Genomic DNA, 18,312 nt, shown 5'->3' on the forward strand with positions numbered 1-18,312 from the left:
CAGGGAGTCATTGCTCACAGTCGCTCATGCCCTTATCACCTCGAGGTTCTACTACTGCAATGCTCTCTACATGAGGCTACCTTTGAAAAGTGTTCGGAAACTTCAGATCGTGCAGAATGCAGCCGCGAGAGCTATCGTGGGGCTTCCTAGATTCGCCCACGTTTCTACAACACTCCATGGCTGCACTGGTTGCCAATCGGTTTCCGGTCACAATTCAAAGTGTTGGTAATGACCTTTAAAGCCCTACATGGCATTGGACCAGAATACCTTCGGAACCGCCTTCTACCGCACGAATCCCAGCGGCCGATAAGGTCCCACAGAATTGGCCTTCTTCGGGTCCCGTCGACCACACAATGTCATTTGGCGGGCCCCAGGGGAAGAGCCTTCTCTGTGGCGGCCCCAGCCCTCTGGAATCAACTCCACACGGAGATTAGAACGGCCCCCAGCCTCCTTGTCTTTCGCAAGTTACTCAAGACCCACCTATATCGCCAGGCATGGGGGAATTAAGACATCTCCCCCAGGCTTTCTTATATTTTATGTTTGGTATGTATGTGCTCTATGATTTTTTTAAATTGTTGGGAGTTTTATATAATTTTATTATTAGATTTGTTCCATTGTTATATTGTTTTTATTGTTGTTGTGAGCCGCCCTGAGTCTTTGGAGAGGGGCGGCATACAAATCTAATAAATTGAATTGAATTGAATTGAATTTAAATATGAGCCAGCAGTGTGCAGCAGCTGCCAAAAAAAGCCAACACAGTTCTAGGCTGCATCAACAGAGGGATAGAATCAAGATGACGCAAAGTGTTAATACCACTGTATCAGGCCTTGGTAAGGCCACACTTAGAATACTGCATTCAGTTTTGGTCGTCACGATGCAAAAAGAATATTGAGACTTTAGAAAGAGTGCAGAGAAGAGCAACAAGGGTGATTAGGGGACTGGAGGCTAAAACACATGAAGAACGGTTACAGGAATTGGGTGTGTCTCGTTTAATGAAAAGAAGGACCAGGAGAGACATGATAACAGTCTTCCGGTATCTCAGGGGTTGCCACAAAGGAGAGGGAGTCAACCTATTCTCCAAAGCACTTGACAATAGTACAAGAAGCAATGGGTGGAAACAAAACAAGAAAAGAAGTAACTTAGAACTAAGGAGAAATTTCCATATAGTCAAAAGGGTTCATCAGTGGAACAGCTTGCCTCCAGAAGTTGTGAATGCCCCAACATTGGAAGTTTTTAAGCAGGTGTTGGATAACCATCTGTCTGAAGTAGCTTAGGCTTTCCTGCCTAAGCAGGGGGTTGGACTAGAAGACCTCCAAGGTCCCTTCCATCTCTGCTGTTGTTGTTGTTGTTATTATTACTATTAGTATTGCAACTACTACTACAGTGTTCCCTCGATTTCCGCAGGTTCGAACTTCGCGAAAAGTCTATACCACGGTTTTTCAAAAATATTAATTAAAAAAGACTTCGCGGTTTCCCCCAATACCACAGTTTTTCCCGCCCGATGACATCATATGTCATCACCAAACTTTTGTCTGCTTTTAATAAATATATTTTTAATAAACTTTAATAAATAAACATGGTGAGTAATAATCTAAATGGTTGTTAAGGGAATGGGAAATTATAATTTAGGGGGTTAAGTGTTAAGGGATGGCTTGTGATACTGTTCATAGTCAAAAACAGTGTATTTACTTCCGCATCTCTACTTCGCGGAAATTCGATTTTTGCGGGTGGTCTCAGAACGCATCCCCGCGAAAATTGAGGGAACACTGTACTACTACTATTATTACTATTACTATTATTACTATTATTATTAACAACAATAATAATAATTATTATTATTACTATTATTATTATTACTACTACATGTATATCCTCATTTTTTGTTTTGTGACCTAGGTTACAACAGCAGTAGGAAAAAAACCTACTTATGACCGTTGTAGCCTCTCCACAGTTCTGTGATCAAAATTCAGAAAGTTGGCAAGTGGCTCATATTTACGACGGTTGCAGGCCATGTGTAGCCACGCCTGCAAAATAAGCCACGCCCACAGCCCACTATCAGGCTATGACCAATTCACAAGTGGGCCATGTGAGGGCGCACGGACACAGCCTGACTTGTGCGAGTGCAACAGGCACTCTGGGCCTCACAGGTGCTCTCAGCCCCACTCATTTGAGTGTTGCGGCCTAACTTGCATGAGCACCACAGCCACTCCTGTCCCCATTCGCATGAGCATCGCAGATCCTCTCAGCTCCACATCCACGCACCTACCCCTCCCTCAAAGCCATCCCCCCTTTCCCTCATCCGCACCCTCCGGGCCACCAACCCGGAAAGGTTGAGGAAGTAGTCTGAAATGGTGCTGCCTGAGGCCAGGTAAACCAGAAGCCATCCACCTCTTGACCTAAACTCACCCTCATTTCTCGTGGGCTGTACATCTGGTTGGCAGCCATGCTGTCGCCATAGCCACCAGGCCCCATGGAGTGACGCATCGACTCCATCTAGGAGTTTGAAAACAAAAACAAAAACAGAAAAAAGGTAGAAAGAATACAAGCTTGGGAAAGTGAAGGGAGAGACTGAGAAATATCCATTATTTATTTATTATTTATTAATTTGATATAATAATAATAATAATAATAATAATAATAATAATAATAATTTTGTATGCCGCCCCTCTCCGAAGACTCGGGGCGGCTCACAGCAACAATAAAACAATGTTACAATGAAAAACAAATCTAATATTAAAAAACAGTTAAAAACCCATCATTTAAAACACCATGCAACACACGCATACCATACATAAAATCCATACATAAAATGTAAAAGCCTGGGGGAGATGTCTCAGTTCCCCCATGCCTGGCGATACAGGTGGGTCTTAAGTAATTTGTGAAAGACAAGGAGGGTGGGGGCAGTTCTAGTCTCTGGGGGGTGTTGATTCCAGAGGGCCGGGGCCGCCACAGAGAAGGCTCTTCGCCTGGGGCCCGCCAAACGGCATTGTTTAGTCGACGGGACCTGGAGAAGGCCCACTCTGTGGGACCTTATCGGCCGCTGGGATTCGTGCGGTAGAAGGTGGTTCCGGAGGTATTCTGGTCCGATGCCATGTAGGCCTTTAAAGGTCATTACCAACACTTTGAATTGAGACCGGAAACTGATTGGCAGAAACACAGAGGGTGGGAAATCGGGGACACACTCTTAGCAACTGAGGAGTCCTCTCTGAGGACTCGGGGCAGCATAGAAATTGTCAATTCTGGGCACCACATATATTTTGCCGTAGATTTACCCTGTTTTTTAACTGCAACATATATTTTCAGAAAGAAAAAAGGGTGAGGGAAAAAGGCCATTTAAACTTCCTCCCTAGTTCCCACAGCCAAGACAATTAACATTTGACTCTCTTTTATCTTTTCAAAGCTGTAAAAACTTGGCTTTTTTCCCATACGCTCGTGAGTTCGTTCTCTTGGGAAGATACGTCCTTTTTATTCTTAATCTTGGCTAGAGGCATTGTTACATTGTTTTATTTTTATATTGCCTTTGAACTGTGGCTACTTTTGGCTCAGTTGCTGTTTGTTTATGTAATATATTCATTTACTATCATATTTATATCCTCTGGAATGCGAGTCCCCCGAGATCCAGATGCCTCCCCCTTTGCTGTTGTACAAAAATTTCACTAGGCTTTTGACAAGGGACAATAGGGCCCCTGGCTACATTCAGTCCAGTCTGTTCTACTTGCCAACTGTTTTATCAATTTTAATTCCTTTGTTTCGTTGTTAACTGCCAAGAGTGTTTCGGAATCAGAAAGCCTACAAGTTTATTAAATTGTTATGATTATGCAAGATCCAATCTGGTTCATTTAAGATTATGTAGATCCAAACTGAGTTGGTTAGGATAATTATGAATAGCTGTGATATAAAAACCTCAGTGACTCCCAAGAACAAAGAAAAAAAATTAAAATAACACAGAATTAAAAAAAAGTGTACTATAAATACTTCAAAAACCCACAACCTGTGAGTGGGATAGTCTTTATGCTTGTTTGTTTCATGTAACTTAAAAAGACAAGACATGTGAACATGTGTTAAATTAACCCGGAAAAGGACTTTTGCTAAACAGGATTGATTGGTGAAGAAACTAACATTTTTTAACAGTTAATTTTTTAAAAGATTGCCGCAGTTAATTACACAGGTTTGCTGTGGGATAAGGACACTGCATGGTGTGAAATTTTCATTAGCAATCAGTCACTTAGAGCACTTTTTTCTCAACCTTAACATTAAGATGTAAGGATTTCTGGGAGCTGAAATTCACACATCTTACAGTTGCTGAAATTTACAAAAAAATAAATAAAAAATTAACACCACCCCTCCACTAACCTAAAGGATAGAAAACAATCGGAAAGGCCTTATGTTCTCAAATGAGTTTGAGTCCCCTTACACTGAATCAATAAAGCTACTTGCTCTGATAATGGGGAACAAAAGAATTTGAGCCCAACCTTTCTGAACAGCCGTAATTAAATAAACAAATACAGTGGTACCTCTACTTACGAACTTAATTTGTTCCATGACCAGGTTCTTAAGTAGAAAAGTTCGTAAGAAGAAGCGATTTTTCCCATAGGAATCAATGTAAAAGCAAATAATGTGTGCGATTGGGGAAACCACAGGGAGGGTGGAGGCCTCGTTTCCTCCCAGGAGATTCCTAGATAGGCCCCACAGAGGCTTCTCCCCGCCTTTTCCAGCTCTGTTTCCTCCCAGGAGATTCCTAGATAGGCCCCACAGAGGCTTCTCCCCGCCTTTTCCGGCCCTGTTTCCTGCCACGAGATTCTTAGAGAGGCCTCACGGAGGTTTCTCTCTGCCTTTTCTGGTTACAGTTTCGGAGACTCGGGTTTGTAAGTGGAATATTGGTTCTTGAGAAACAGCAAAAAAATCTTGAACACCCGGTTCTTATCTAGAAAAGTTCGTAAGTAGAGGCACCACTGTATAAAGAAGGCTATTATTTTATTTATTTCTATTTTCCAATTTCTTAATCGTCCATCTCCCTCAGGTATTATTATTGCCTCTCAGTGAGGGGGGAAAGGCCACATTTGGTACCTTTGGTGCTGTCTGAGCTTGCTCATTTTCTTGTAAACATCTCCTTACCCTAACTAGATATCATCACCAGTGCTAGTAAGGAGTGTTGTTTGCTTTCAGTTTATATTCTAGTGACTTGCCTGTTTGTGTAGATGGGTCAGATATTCTTTGGTTGGGCTGTTTACTGATGGCTCTTTGGCAGTTTCGTGATTGGTATATTATTTACTTGACTGCTGATCTGAAATTAAACTTGGAGTTGATTCTATGCTGAACTGAGTTCTGATGAAGAGTTGCTTGGGTCATTTTGTTCTTCTTGGGGGGCAGTTGATTGCCTCTTTTGCATAATCTATAGAATTAATGTCTATGTGTCTACTGATGGCTGATTTGTCAGGCTTCTAGAAATTATCTGTCCAGGTTCGCGTGGTGCACCAGTTGCGGCCCTATTTGGACAGGGAGTCATTGTTCACAGTCGTTCATGCCCTCATCACCCCGAGGTTCGATTACTGCAACGCTCTCTACATGGGCTACCTTTGAAAAGTGTTCGGAAACTTCAGATCATGCAGAACGCGGCCGCTAGAGCCATTGTGGGGCTTCCCAGATTCGCCCACGTTTCTACAACACTCCGTGGCCTGCATTGGCTGCCGATCAGTTTCCGGTCACAATTCAAAGTGTTGGTTATGACATTTAAAGCCCTGCCTGGCATTGGACCAGAGTACCTCTGGAACCGCCTGCTACCGCACGAATCCCAGCGACCAATAAGGTCCCACAGAGTTGGCCTTCTCCAGGTCCCGTCGACTAAACAATGTTGTTTGGCAGGCCCCAGGGGAAGAGCCTTCTCTGTGGCGGCCCCGGCCCTCTGGAACCAATTCCCCCACGGAGATTAGAACTGCCCTCACCCTCCTTGTCTTTCATAAACTACTCAAGACCAACCTATATCGCCAGGTATGGGGGAGTTGAGACACCTTCCCCCAGGCTTTTTTTTTCATATTTTATGTTTGGTATGTATGTGTTGTTTGGTTTTAAATATGATAGGGTTTTATATGCTTCTTTTTAATATTAGGTTTGTTTCGCTGTAATATTGTCTTTATTATTGTTGTGAGCCGCCTCGAGTCTTCGGAGAGAGGCGGCATACAAATCTAATAAATTATTATTATTATTATTATTATTATTATTATTATTATTATTATTATTATTATTATTATTAGACTTGGCCTGATCTAAGATTTGGTACCTTCTCTTTCATCCCTACAATCACATCCAGATTCTTAGAAAGAGGTTATTTAAAAAAAAACAACCCAGAAAGGTAACAGAGCCTGTAAATCAAGCTCTTGGAAACCTCGTGGACATAGGTCTGTTTATTTAAGTGATCAGCAACCACTGATTCTGAACAAGAACTTATGACGGACCCACGCATGAGTAGAGTGATGCATAGGAAAGAACAACTGAAGGATTATTACAGGAGATAAGTGAGGTCACCTGTGGTTGGGCGGGGCTGCTGTAATTAGTGCTACAGATAAAAAGAGCCTCGTGGAGGTTTATCTGATTCATAGTTCGTCAAGATCATGGTTTGTTGTTTCCCTCTTCAAGACTGTGTGTGGAATTTCTGGACTTTTGGAATTGGACTCAATTTTCCAGTTACTGGGTGAGAAATTAGATTGCATTTACCCTGTGCCTTGTGTGTACCAGAAAATCCCTTTGACATTTAAATAGGGAGTATTTTCTGCTTTTCTGTTGATAAAGACTTTTGATTTTCCTTCTATCATGTGGTGTGTGTCTTTTTGGACCAATTACCCTGTAATTACGGGCAGTTGGGACACGCCGGCAGAACAGATGCTCTTTGTGGATGCGGCAAATCCCAAGTGGGGTGGGTGGAGTGGGAGCGGGATAGGAACTAACCTGCGATGTAGAATAGGAGTCTCCATTCAGCCCTTGAAGGCCCATGAACATATCCCCCGAACTGGAGAGATTGAAGGAGCCCCCGGAGCCTGCGAGAAAAATTTGGGGGGAAAAAGATGGGAGAGAGGAAGAAAAAAAAGAGCAACAGAGTGAACGGGTGGAAAACGCAGCACTTTCGAAGGAAAGAAAAGATTAAAGGCTGCCGAGAAGTTATGTAACTGGAGGTGTTCATGCCAAAGAGCCCCGAGCGCACCCACGGAGTACTAACTCTATCTTTCGTGTAAGGGTCACAGGAACAGAACCCCTGTTTCTATAACAGGATCCCAAACTTACATTGTGGTAAGACGGGCGGCCAGTAAAATTTTAAAATAAGCAAGGAAGGGAATAAATCTTGCAAATCTGAAGGTACATCTCTTCCCCCTTCCCCTGTTTACCACCCAAGAAACCAGGAAGAGACCCTTCTGAGATGGTTCCCTCCACGCCCACCTTCCTGCGGTGGACTCAGCTGCCTCTTATCTGACTGGGGTCTAGTCTGCGGCTCTTCCTCCCATCTCCCGCAGACCGTTACATTGGCCTGGGGGCTGGGGAGGAGGAAGAAAGGAAGGACGGAAGGAAGGAAAGAATAAAGAAAAAAAAGAAGCCAGCATCTAGGTTTGCCCCTCAGTTAAGGATGACCGCTTCGTCTGGAAAGGGACGGAAGAGCTGGGAATGGAGATTCTCCGCAGGAGCTCCACCGTTTGTTGGAGGGCGGGGCAGTTCCATGCTTCTCCAATCCCAGCAAGGACTCCTGCACCAACATGGGGTGTAGCGGAGTTTTGGGGAGGAGGGGAGTTACCCGCGGAGGAGGGGGTGTTGGGAGAGTCGCCCCCGCTCTGTGCGGCGCTGACCGCCGTTTTCACGGCGTAAATATTGGCTTCCTCTTGGAACTTGCCGATGTTCTTCTTATAACGGATACGCTTGTTCCCGAACCAGTTTGAGACCTGGAAGGAGGGAGGGGAGGGTGGGGGAGGGCAGAGGTCAACACGGAGGGGCGGGAAGTGGGAGGGGGAACAAGGTGGGGGAGGGAAAGAGGGGAGAGGAAGGAAGGGAATTATGGATCGGTAGGTCAGCCAAACCTGGACCCTTTCCCCCGGCTGACCTTCTTTCCCGAAGTGACCCTACCGTCTCTTGCAGACAGCCTCGCAGCCTGCTTGGATCAGCTTCAGACCTGCCCCCCGCATAGGTCCTGGTACCTGCGAGACGGTGATGCTGCACTTCTTGGCAAGCTCCTCCTTGGCCTCCTCGCTGGGGTACGGGTTGCTCAGGTGCGAGTAGAAATATTCATTCAGGACCTCCGTGGCTTGCTTGCTGAAATTGCGTCGCTTCCGCCTGTCCGTTGCGTGGGACAAAGGGGGGTGGGGAGGGGGAGAGAACAAAATGATTGCCGTTTAGGTATCGATATTCACCGGAGAGGAAAACCCGTACGGGGTCGAGAAGGGGGAATTAAAAAAAAAAAAAATCAAGGAGAAGGAAGTACAGGGATTTACAGTAGAATCTCTGGTCACGGCCATAATTTGTTTCAGAACTTTGGGCGCAAACCAATTTGGTTGCAATCTGAACCTAATTTTGGAAATTTGGCACTTACAAAAAAAATGGCGTGCAAGAATAATAATAATTAATAATAATTTATTAGATTTGTATGCTGCCCCTCTCCAAAGACTCAGGGCGGCTAAGAAGAAATCGGACATTAAAAAAAAAATGTGATTTTTTTTGTTTAGAAGCCAATTTGATCATGGTACGAAGCATTTGTGACCAGAGGTTGTACTGTATAGGTAAGTAATACCTCGTCTTACAAACTTAATTGGTTCCCGGAGGAGGTTCGTACGGTGAAAAGATCGTAAGACGAAACATTGTTTCCCATAGGAAACAATGTAAAATGAATTAATGCGTGCAAGAAAAAAAACCGCAAAAAAACACCGCCACCTGGCTGTCACCTTTTGAAACAGCCGGGCGCTTCTCAGCATTCTCCCAATGCCGAACCCGGATGTTTGGCAAAAGTTCGGGTTCGGGTGGCGGCCAAGAAGCCCCGCCGCCCGGCTATCGCTTTTTGAAACAGCCGGGGGGTTTCTCGGCGTCCTCCCAAACCCGAATGCCAAACCCGAACTTTTGCCGAACTTCCTGGTTCGGCTTCCGGAGACCACCGAGAAGCCCCACCGCCCGGCTGTCGCCTTTTGAAACAGCCGGGGGACTTCTCGGTGTTCTCCCGAACGCCGAACCCGGAAGTTCGGCAAAAGTTCGGGGTCGGCGTTCAGGTTCAGGAGGACGCTGAGAAGCCCCGCTGCCCGGCTATTAGCTTTTCAAAAGAGCTGCGGAGCTGTCGGGTGGCTGGAAAGGAGGTGGGGAATCCCAGTATCGAATTCTATGGGCGGAGCTTTGACGTCACAAAGACGTCCTTCCTGGCCAGCCAGAAGTGGGGTTTCGAGGACTTCCGTGTTTTTGCAATGCTGTGATTTCGCTGAGGCTTCCCTCGCTGGGAAACCCCACTTCCGGACTTCTGTTGCCAGCGAAGTGCCCGTTTTTGCGATCCTGGGATTCCCCTACAGCATTGCAAAAATGCGGAAGTCCGGAGGTGGGGTTTTCCATGGAGGGGAGCCTCAGGGGAATCCCAGCAGTGCAAAAACAGGTGCTTCAGCTTGAAAAAGGGGTGAGTTTTGGGCTTGCACGCATTAATAACTTTTCCATTGATTCCTATGGGAAACATTGTTTCATCCTACGGACTTTTCACCTTACGAACCTCCTCCCGGAACCAATTAAGTTCGTAAGACAAGGTATCACTGTATTTGATTATGATGGCAATTGGGAACAGAATTGCCATCGCTAAGTAACCCAGTTGTAAAGTGCAATGTCATGTGACTGCATTGCTAGGCAACGGCATTCTTGCAGCCCCAGTTACCATCGTTAAGCAAGGACTGTGCAGCCCATTAAAGGAGAACCTTCTATGATTACGATTTCCTGCTGGCTTTCCCATTGACTTTGCTTCTGGGAATGTCAGCGGGGAATGTCAGGTGTACTGTAAGGTGGAGAAAATATTTATTTATTTTCTTCTTTTGATGTTTAATACTTAATAATGTTAGATAAGGTTATTGACCTATTTGAACGATTTTTACTAAAAGAGTGATTGTAATTTATTTTTCGTTCAAGATAGAGCCAAGGATCAATAGATAGACAAATAACTTAAAAGTCTTTGAATCCTTCTATAGGGGTGGTGGGGGTGACGGGGTGAGTGTGTTGTTTGGTGATGGGCACATGCACTGTGCACTGTTATATGTTTGTTTTTTGTAAACCTATAAAATCAATAAAATTTATTTTAAAAAAAATAAATAAGGTTATTGACCTTTAAATGAAGGAAGAGATGTGAGCTTCCTTTGAATGTTTAGTATTTTAAAAAGAATAATTTCTATATATGTTTTACGATAAGCATTGTTGCAGTGTTTGTATTTATGCATTGTTTTATTTCATGGTGGAGAAAAATAAATATTTATACCCTCCCTTCCCCCCCCCCCCCCCAAAAAAAAACAGAAAGAAAGTTGTGCTCTGGTTCTGGTGACTGACCCAGATGACTGGATCTTGCAATATTATCCTGTAACATGTATATTCACCTTCATTTGCCATACAAAATTACTTAAAGAAACCAGAACTTTATAAAAACAATTGGACTTGACATATAAATTTCACAGGAGTGCTAAAATATCTGGAGATGCTCTTGAGAACTGCAGTTTTAAGTATTTCTTTCAAGGTAGATTCTAGTGATTTTCTTGAAAACAATTTCAGGTCGTGCATATCGGGCCCCCAAATGAGATTTCCAACAACATATCGCCGCTATCTTCAGATCCATCCTCTCTCCTCGGAGTAAAGCCCAAAATACATTATGCAAAAATAAAAGTACAGGCAGTCCTCATTTAGCAACTGCCTTGTGCAACAACCGCCTGCAGTTATGACGGAAGTGATGAAAAACTTTGCAACCAATCCTTGCATTTATGACCCTCGAGGGTCTGTTAAACAAAGGAAAGGTAAAGATCATGAACAACAGTTGTGGTTTCATCCAGTGACCCATTTGTTTCACAACCAAGTTGCTGGTCCCAATCATAGGTGCTAAGTGAGGAGTACAGTAGTCCCTCGCTATATCGCGCTTCACCTGCCGCGGCTTCACTTCATCGCGGGTTTTGAAGTCAGCTTCATTTGAATTATTTTACCACACAAACAAGCGCTAGAATCCCCCAGCGGGACTCCCAAATGATGAGCGGGGTGGGGACTGAGCTCCGGCGGAGGCCCGTCCCCTTGTTCAATCCCCCTCGCCAGTGCCGAAAGGAAAAAAAAGAAAGGAACGCGGCGGGGATTTCCAGACTGGGCTCGAGGGCGGAAGAGGAAGTGTTCGAGGGCGGAAGAGAGAGAGAGAAAAAAAGAAACAGCCGGGGCAGCTCACCAGGGACTTTACAGCAGGGGCAAGGCAAAAAACACAACATTTGGCTGAACTGCTGCAAAGAACAGAGTAAGTAGTAGTGGGGGGGAAAGGTTAGCCGGCCGTTGCTCGCCTCCAGGCATCCGGAGCTGGTGGGAAGGAGGATAAATTCCCCATCGCGGATTTCACCTATCGCGGCAAGGTCTGGAACGTAACTCCCGCGATAGGTGAGGGATTACTGTACTGCAAAATAAAACATTCAAATGTTTGCTAGGTTTACATAAAACAAACAACTCTGCGGCTTTCAATTGTTCTTGATGCAGTCTTAAATAGCAGGAAGTATGCACAGTTCTACAGGAAGCCATGATATATTTGTATTTCCCACAGTCAGGGAATGTAAATCTCTCTCTCTATATATATATATTTACTTACTAATTTACTTGCCAACATTTATAAGTTGCCAACACTTCCAAAGTTAGGTATTTCATATCATATGGAAGGTTGCCCAGATACAACAATCAGTAGAATTGGCTCTTTTTTGACTTGTGGACTTCAACTCCCAAAATTCCTGAGCTCAGGAATTCTGGGAGTTCAAGTGCAAAAGTAATAAGGCTCAGGAATTCTGGGAGTTGAAGTCCACAAGCCATAAGAGGGCCCTAGCAGTTAAAGTCTACAAGTCATAAGGCTCAGGAATTCTGGGAGTTGAAGTCCAAAAGTAATAAGGCTCAGGAATTCTGGGAGTTGAAGTCCACGAGTCATAAAAGGGCCCTACCAGTTAAAGTCTACAAGTCATAAGGCTCAGGAATTCTGGGAGTTGAAGTCCAAAAGTAATAAGGCTCAGGAATTCTGGGAGTTGAAGTCCACGAGTCATAAAAGGGCCCTACCAGTTAAAGTCTACAAGTCATAAGGCTCAGGAATTCTGGGAATTGAAGTCCACAAGTCATAAAAGGACCCTAGCAGTTAATGTCTATAAGTCATAAGGCTCAGGAATTCTTGGGAGTTGAAGTCCACAAGTCATAAAAGGACCCTAGCAGTTAATGTCTACAAGTCATAAGGCTCAGGAATTCTGGGAGTTGAAGTCCACAAGTCATAAAAGGGCTATAGGAGTTAATGTCTACAAGTCATAAGGCTCAGGAATTCTGGGAGTTGAAGTCCACAAGTCATAAAAGGACCCTAGCAGTTAATGTCTACAAGTTATAAGGCTCAGGAATTCTGGGAGTTGAAGTCCACAAGTCATAAAAGGACCTTAGCAGTTAAAGTCTACAAGTCATAAGGCTCAGGAATTCTGGGAGTTGAAGTCCACAAGTCATAAAAGGACATTAGCAGTTAAAGTCTACAAGTCATAAGGCTCAGGAATTCTGGGAGTTGAAGTCCACAAGTCATAAAAGGGCCCTAGCAGTTAATGTCTACAAGTTATAAGGCTCAGGAATTCTGGGAGTTGAAGTCCACAAGTCATAAAGGGGCCATAGGAGTTGAAGTCCAAAAGTAATAAGGCTGAGGAATTCTGGGAGTTGAAGTCCACAAGTCATAAAGGGGCCATGTTTCACCTCTGAAATAAAATACCCACCTGGCATCCAGGAAGCGTGAACGCAGGATCATGACCGCTTCACACGTGCTCTGCTTCAGCTGCATCTGGATGGAGCTGAACTTCCGATGGATGATGCTGACCATGCGCTCAATCTCCTTAGGCGACACCGGGCGTGTGCGGCTTTGCTCCCGAAGCAAATTCATCACGTGGGTTGTGAACTCATTGCAAGCCTTTGTGGGTTTGAGGAGTGGAAAGGAAGAAGGAAGAGGCAGAGCAGGTGAATTAAAAGTTACGATGGCAAGAAATTGACACTTTCCCCATCCACTGCAATCTGCCCTCCATCCCAGAGATTCACCATCTTTGGCCACTGAGTCTTAACTTGAATCTCCAACTAATCAATTTTGTACAGGTAGTCCTTGACATATAGCCATTCGTTTAGTGACCATTCCAAGTTATAACGGCAGGACCCAGGGGAAGAGCCTTCTCTGTGGCGGCCCCGGCCCTCTGGAACCAACCCCCCCCCCCGAAGATTAGAATTGCCCCCACCCTCCTTGCCTTTTGTAAGCTACTTAACACCCACCTCTGCCGTCCGGCATGGGGGAAATGAGATCCTCTTTACCCCTTGGCCTTTACAATTCTATGCATGGTATGTATGTATGTATGGTTTTTTTTTATATATTAATGGGTTTTTTAATCATCTCTAGTATCAGATTACTATTGTACACTGTTTTATTGTTGCTGTTAGCCGCCCCGAGTCTCCGGAGAGGGGCGGCATACAAATCCAATCAATCAATCAATAAATAAATAACGGCACTAAAAAAAGTGGCTTACAAAACCATTATTCACTCTTAAAAAATAAAAATAAAACATTATACTTTGCAGTATAATCGTATGATCAAAATTCTGACAACCTTTTGACAGGCAAACTCAATGGGGAAGCCAGATTCTCTCAACAACCGTGTTAACAATTGTTAACTCTCAACAACTTAACAACTGCAGTGATTCACTTAACAACGGTGGCATGAAAGGTTATAAAATGGGGCAAAACTCACTTCATAACCATCTCAATTAGCAACATAAATTTGGGACTAAATAAATTTGTGGCCGTAACTCAAGAAGTACCTATTAACTTTTTTTCCCTAGAAAAGGTCAATTTTTCTACCCATTCACCCTGTTGCTCACTGTAAACAGAGGCCTGGGTATTTCCCATTGTGAAATGGGAAGTACAGTATTTGCAAATTTAGAAGAAGGCCCCAAACAAAATAAACCAATAAAACACATTTTAAAGTAAAAACCTTAAAAAGACACATGTAAAAGCAATCCCCCAGACGCAATCCAGACCCAGATAAGAGATAAGGTAATCTTTATTGTCCTTTTTTACTGTGAGCACACTGGCCCACATTGAAAATGAAACTGTTTCCTGCTCTAAAAAGAAAGATAAGTTGATAGATAAATTAGTGAAGATTGGACTTAATCCCTGGATAGTTCAGTGGATTTGCAGCTGGCTGAAGCATAGATATCAGAGGGTTGTTGTTAATGGCGAGTATTCTGAGCAGAGCCTGGTTACAAGCGATGTGCCATAAGGGTCTGTTCTGGGTCCTATTCTTTTTAATATGTTTGTGAGTGACATGGTAGGGAAGGTTTGGTAGGGAAGGTTTGCCTATTTGCTGATGACTCTAAAGTGTGCAATAGAGTTGATATTCCTGGAGGTGTCTATAATATGGCAAAAGATTTAGCTTTACTAGATAAGTGGTCAAAGCAGTGGAAACTGCAGTTTAATGTTTCCAAATGTAAAATAATCCTCAATCTGAGTATTGCATTGGCAGTTCTGTGTTAGCAAAGATTTCAGAAGAGAAGGATTTAGGGGTAAGTGATTTCTGACAGTCTCAAAATGGGTGAACAGTGCGGTCAGGTGGTAGGGAAAGCAGGTAGGATGCTTGTTTGCATAGCTAGAGGTATAACAAACAGGAAGAGGGAGATTGTGATCCTGCTGTATAGAGCGCTGGTGAGACCCCATTTGGAATACTGTGTTCAGTTCTGGAGACCTCACCTACAAAAGGATATTGAGAAAATTGAACGGGTCCAAAGACGGGCTACAAAAATGGTGGAAGGTCTCAAGCATAAAACGTATCAGGAAAGACTTAATGAACTCCATCTGTATAGGCTGGAGGACAGAAGGGAAAGGGGGGACATGATTGAAACATCCTTCCTTCCTTCTTATTATTATTTATTAGATTTGTATGCCGCCCCTTTCCGTAGACTCGGGGCGGCTTCCTTCCTTCCTTCCTTCCTTCCTTCCTTCCTTCCTTCCTTCCTTCCTTCCTTCCTTCCCCCTTCTATCTTTTGCAGCATTATAGACCTGCTCCAGTTATCCCCAAAATGTCATCATATTGTATATGTCTATTTCCATGTAATTTAAAAAGAAATAGGGGCCTACTTTCATATATGGTGGACCTGCCCATACATTAAGAAATTTTGGAACAAAATACAAAATTGGTTAAAGGAACTTTAAATTAGAAACATAGAAACATAGAAGTCTGACGGCAGAAAAAGACCTCATGGTCCATCTAGTCTGCCCTTATACTATTTTCTGTATTTTATCTTACAATGGATATATGTTTATCCCAGGCATGTTTAAATTCAGTTACTGTGGATTTATCTACCACATCTGCTGGAAGTTTGTTCCAAGGATCTACTACTCTTTCAGTAAAATAATATTTTCTCATGTTGCTTTTGATCTTTCCCCCAACTAACTTCAGATTGTGTCCCCTTGTTCTTGTGTTCACTTTCCTATTAAAAACACTTCCCTCCTGGACCTTATTTAACCCTTTAATATATTTAAATGTTTCGATCATGTCCCCCCTTTTCCTTCCGTCCTCCAGACTTTACAGATTGAGTTCATTAACTCTTTCCTGATATGTTTTATGCTTAAGACCTTCCACCATTCTTGTAGCCCGTCTTTGGACCCGTTCAATTTTGTCAATATCTTTTTGTAGGTGAGGTCTCCAGAACTGAACACAGTATTCCAAATGTGGTCTCACCAGCATTCTATATAGCGGGATCATAATCTCCCTCTTCCTGCTTGTTATACCTCTAGCTATGCAGCCAAGCATCCTACTTGCTTTCCCTACCGCCTGACTGCACTGTTCACCCATTAGGAAAAAACCAGAAGCATTCCTGTTAGGCATAATCAATCAAAAGATGGGGAAAAACAGTACTATATAACATTGCATATATTAACAGCAGCCAGAATTACAATAGCACAATATTGGAAACAAAGAGAATTACCCCATAATTATACACTAATAAAGCAAATTGTGGATTGTGCAGAAGCAGATACGTTGACATTTAAAATAAACAATAAAGGAGTATTATAAAACTTGGAATACATTTTATGAATGGTTAGAAACAAGAAAAGAACAAAACTAATATATAGTTATGAATTAAATATAAAATAAAAAGAATAAAGTTACTTAACTAATAACATTTTAAAGATAAATTATGAACTATTTGATTTGTACTAACTGAGATATTACAATATTGATTGATTAAAGGCAGTTGAAGGCAAAACAAACATGTACATAAATCAAATAACCAGAATTATTTTTTTTCCAATATCACCAGCCGTAAAAATGACTAAGAAGATGTTGTGTTTAATGGATGTGAATAACTTAATTGAATATTCTTCTTTTGTGTGTGTTCTATGTGTGTATGTATAATTGTTTATCTTAAGCGTTTATATGTTCTGTTTTAAAGTATATATTTCAATAAAAATTATTTTTTAAAAAAAAGAAATATGGGTAAAATGCAGGATCAAAATGGTTTACTGCCCTAAATGTGTGCAAACCAAAGAACAAGCCAAAATCAAGAACAAAGCCCTTTTAAATATATGGGGAAATTAACACACACCCCAATTGTCAAGATTGGTGTATGGTTTGATTGGATTGTGTGATTATTTTCTTATAAGGGTTTTCAATTGTATTTTTAAAAAATTGAATTTGTACACTGTTTATGTTGTTGTGAGCCGCACCGAGTCCTCGGAGAAGGGCGGCATACAAATCTAATACATTATTATTATTATTATTATTATTATTATTATTATTATATTTATTTATTTATTAGATTTGTATGCTGCCCCTCTCCGTAGACTCGGGGCGGCTAACAACAGTAAAAAACAATATAAACAAATGTAATATTAAAAGTAGTTTAAAAACCCCAATTTAAGAAACCAATCATACATACAAACATACCATGCATAAATTTTGTAAGCCTAGGGGGAAGGGAATATCTCAATTCCCCCATGCCTGACGACAGAGGTGGGTTTTAAGGAACTTACGAAAGGCAAGGAGGGTGGGGGCAACTCTGATATCTGGGGGGAGTTGGTTCCAGAGGGTTGGGGCTGCCACAGAGAAGGCTCTTCCCCTGGGTCCCGCCAGACAACATTGTTTAGTCGACGGGACCCGGAAAAGGCCAACTCTGTGGGACCTAACCGGTCGCTGGCAGAAGACGGTCCCGGAGATATTCTGGCCGGATGCCAGAATAATATTATTATTATTATTATTATTATTATTATTATTATTATTATTATTATATATGCACACATATACAAATACACACACACAAGGTGCTTGCTCTCAGTTCTTCTTACCTGCTCGTACTTCTCCAGCTCCGAGTGGTAGATCTGGCGGATTTGCGAAAGCTTGTTGCGGTAATCCGAGTGTTCGATGGAGTTGTCGGGGGACACCCCTCCTGCTGCCGCCGCTGCTGCCGCCGCCGCCGCAGAACCACCCCCTTTTTCGGGTCCGGCCACCCCTTCGGCCAAGAGCATGTTATCCAGGCGCATCAGCTGTGGGTCTACCGGCTCTTCCTCTTGTGAACTCCGGATGCTCAACCCTGCAAGCAACGGGAGAGGAAGGGTTAAACGCTCCGGCAAACCTAGGCTCCTGTACACCAACTCCCCCCCCATGCACACACTATTTTTCCGCCGGGCTCCCCCCCTCTCCCTTCCGGGTGCCTCTCTGTCGTTTGGCAAGAGGTTGGGCTGCAGGGAGGTCGTTGCTATGGTAGCAGCAGGCCCGGAAAAGGGGTAGCAGTTTTTGGCAGGAGTCATCCTGCAGAGGGGTGTTGTGTGTGTGTGTCTCAGAATGAGAGCAGGACAGAGGATGGGGAAGGAGAAGGGCACTAGAAAAGACCCCACAGAAGCAAGAATCAGGATCGGCCACTTTGGCAGTTCTAACCTTCATCAACTCACCCCTCCCACCCCCAAAAAAGGGTAGAGGGGGGAATTTTATTTATATTATTATTATTATTATTATTATTATTATTATTATTATTATTATTATTATTATTTAGATTTCTTTGCCACCCCTCTCCGAAGACTCAGGGCGGCTCACAACAACAATAG

At 43.2% G+C, this 18,312-nt stretch overlaps 1 protein-coding gene across 2 annotated transcripts in view; it reads right to left on the reverse strand.

The window, feature by feature from the left end:
• Positions 1-18,312, reverse strand: part of PBX2 (PBX homeobox 2) — a 59,928-nt gene that overhangs the window by 2,657 nt on the left and 38,959 nt on the right. For both annotated transcript variants that reach the window (XM_070744091.1, XM_070744090.1), the window contains exons 3-8: positions 17,557-17,801; positions 12,948-13,138; positions 8,175-8,310; positions 7,778-7,922; positions 6,943-7,031; positions 2,407-2,493 (exon numbers count right to left, since the gene is read on the reverse strand). In XM_070744091.1, the coding sequence (XP_070600192.1) occupies positions 2,407-2,493; positions 6,943-7,031; positions 7,778-7,922; positions 8,175-8,310; positions 12,948-13,138; positions 17,557-17,801 (893 nt within the window). The remainder of the gene's footprint in view (positions 1-2,406; positions 2,494-6,942; positions 7,032-7,777; positions 7,923-8,174; positions 8,311-12,947; positions 13,139-17,556; positions 17,802-18,312) is intronic.

This window comes from Erythrolamprus reginae, chromosome 2 (genome assembly GCF_031021105.1).
Source record: "Erythrolamprus reginae isolate rEryReg1 chromosome 2, rEryReg1.hap1, whole genome shotgun sequence".
NCBI lineage: Eukaryota > Metazoa > Chordata > Lepidosauria > Squamata > Dipsadidae > Erythrolamprus > Erythrolamprus reginae.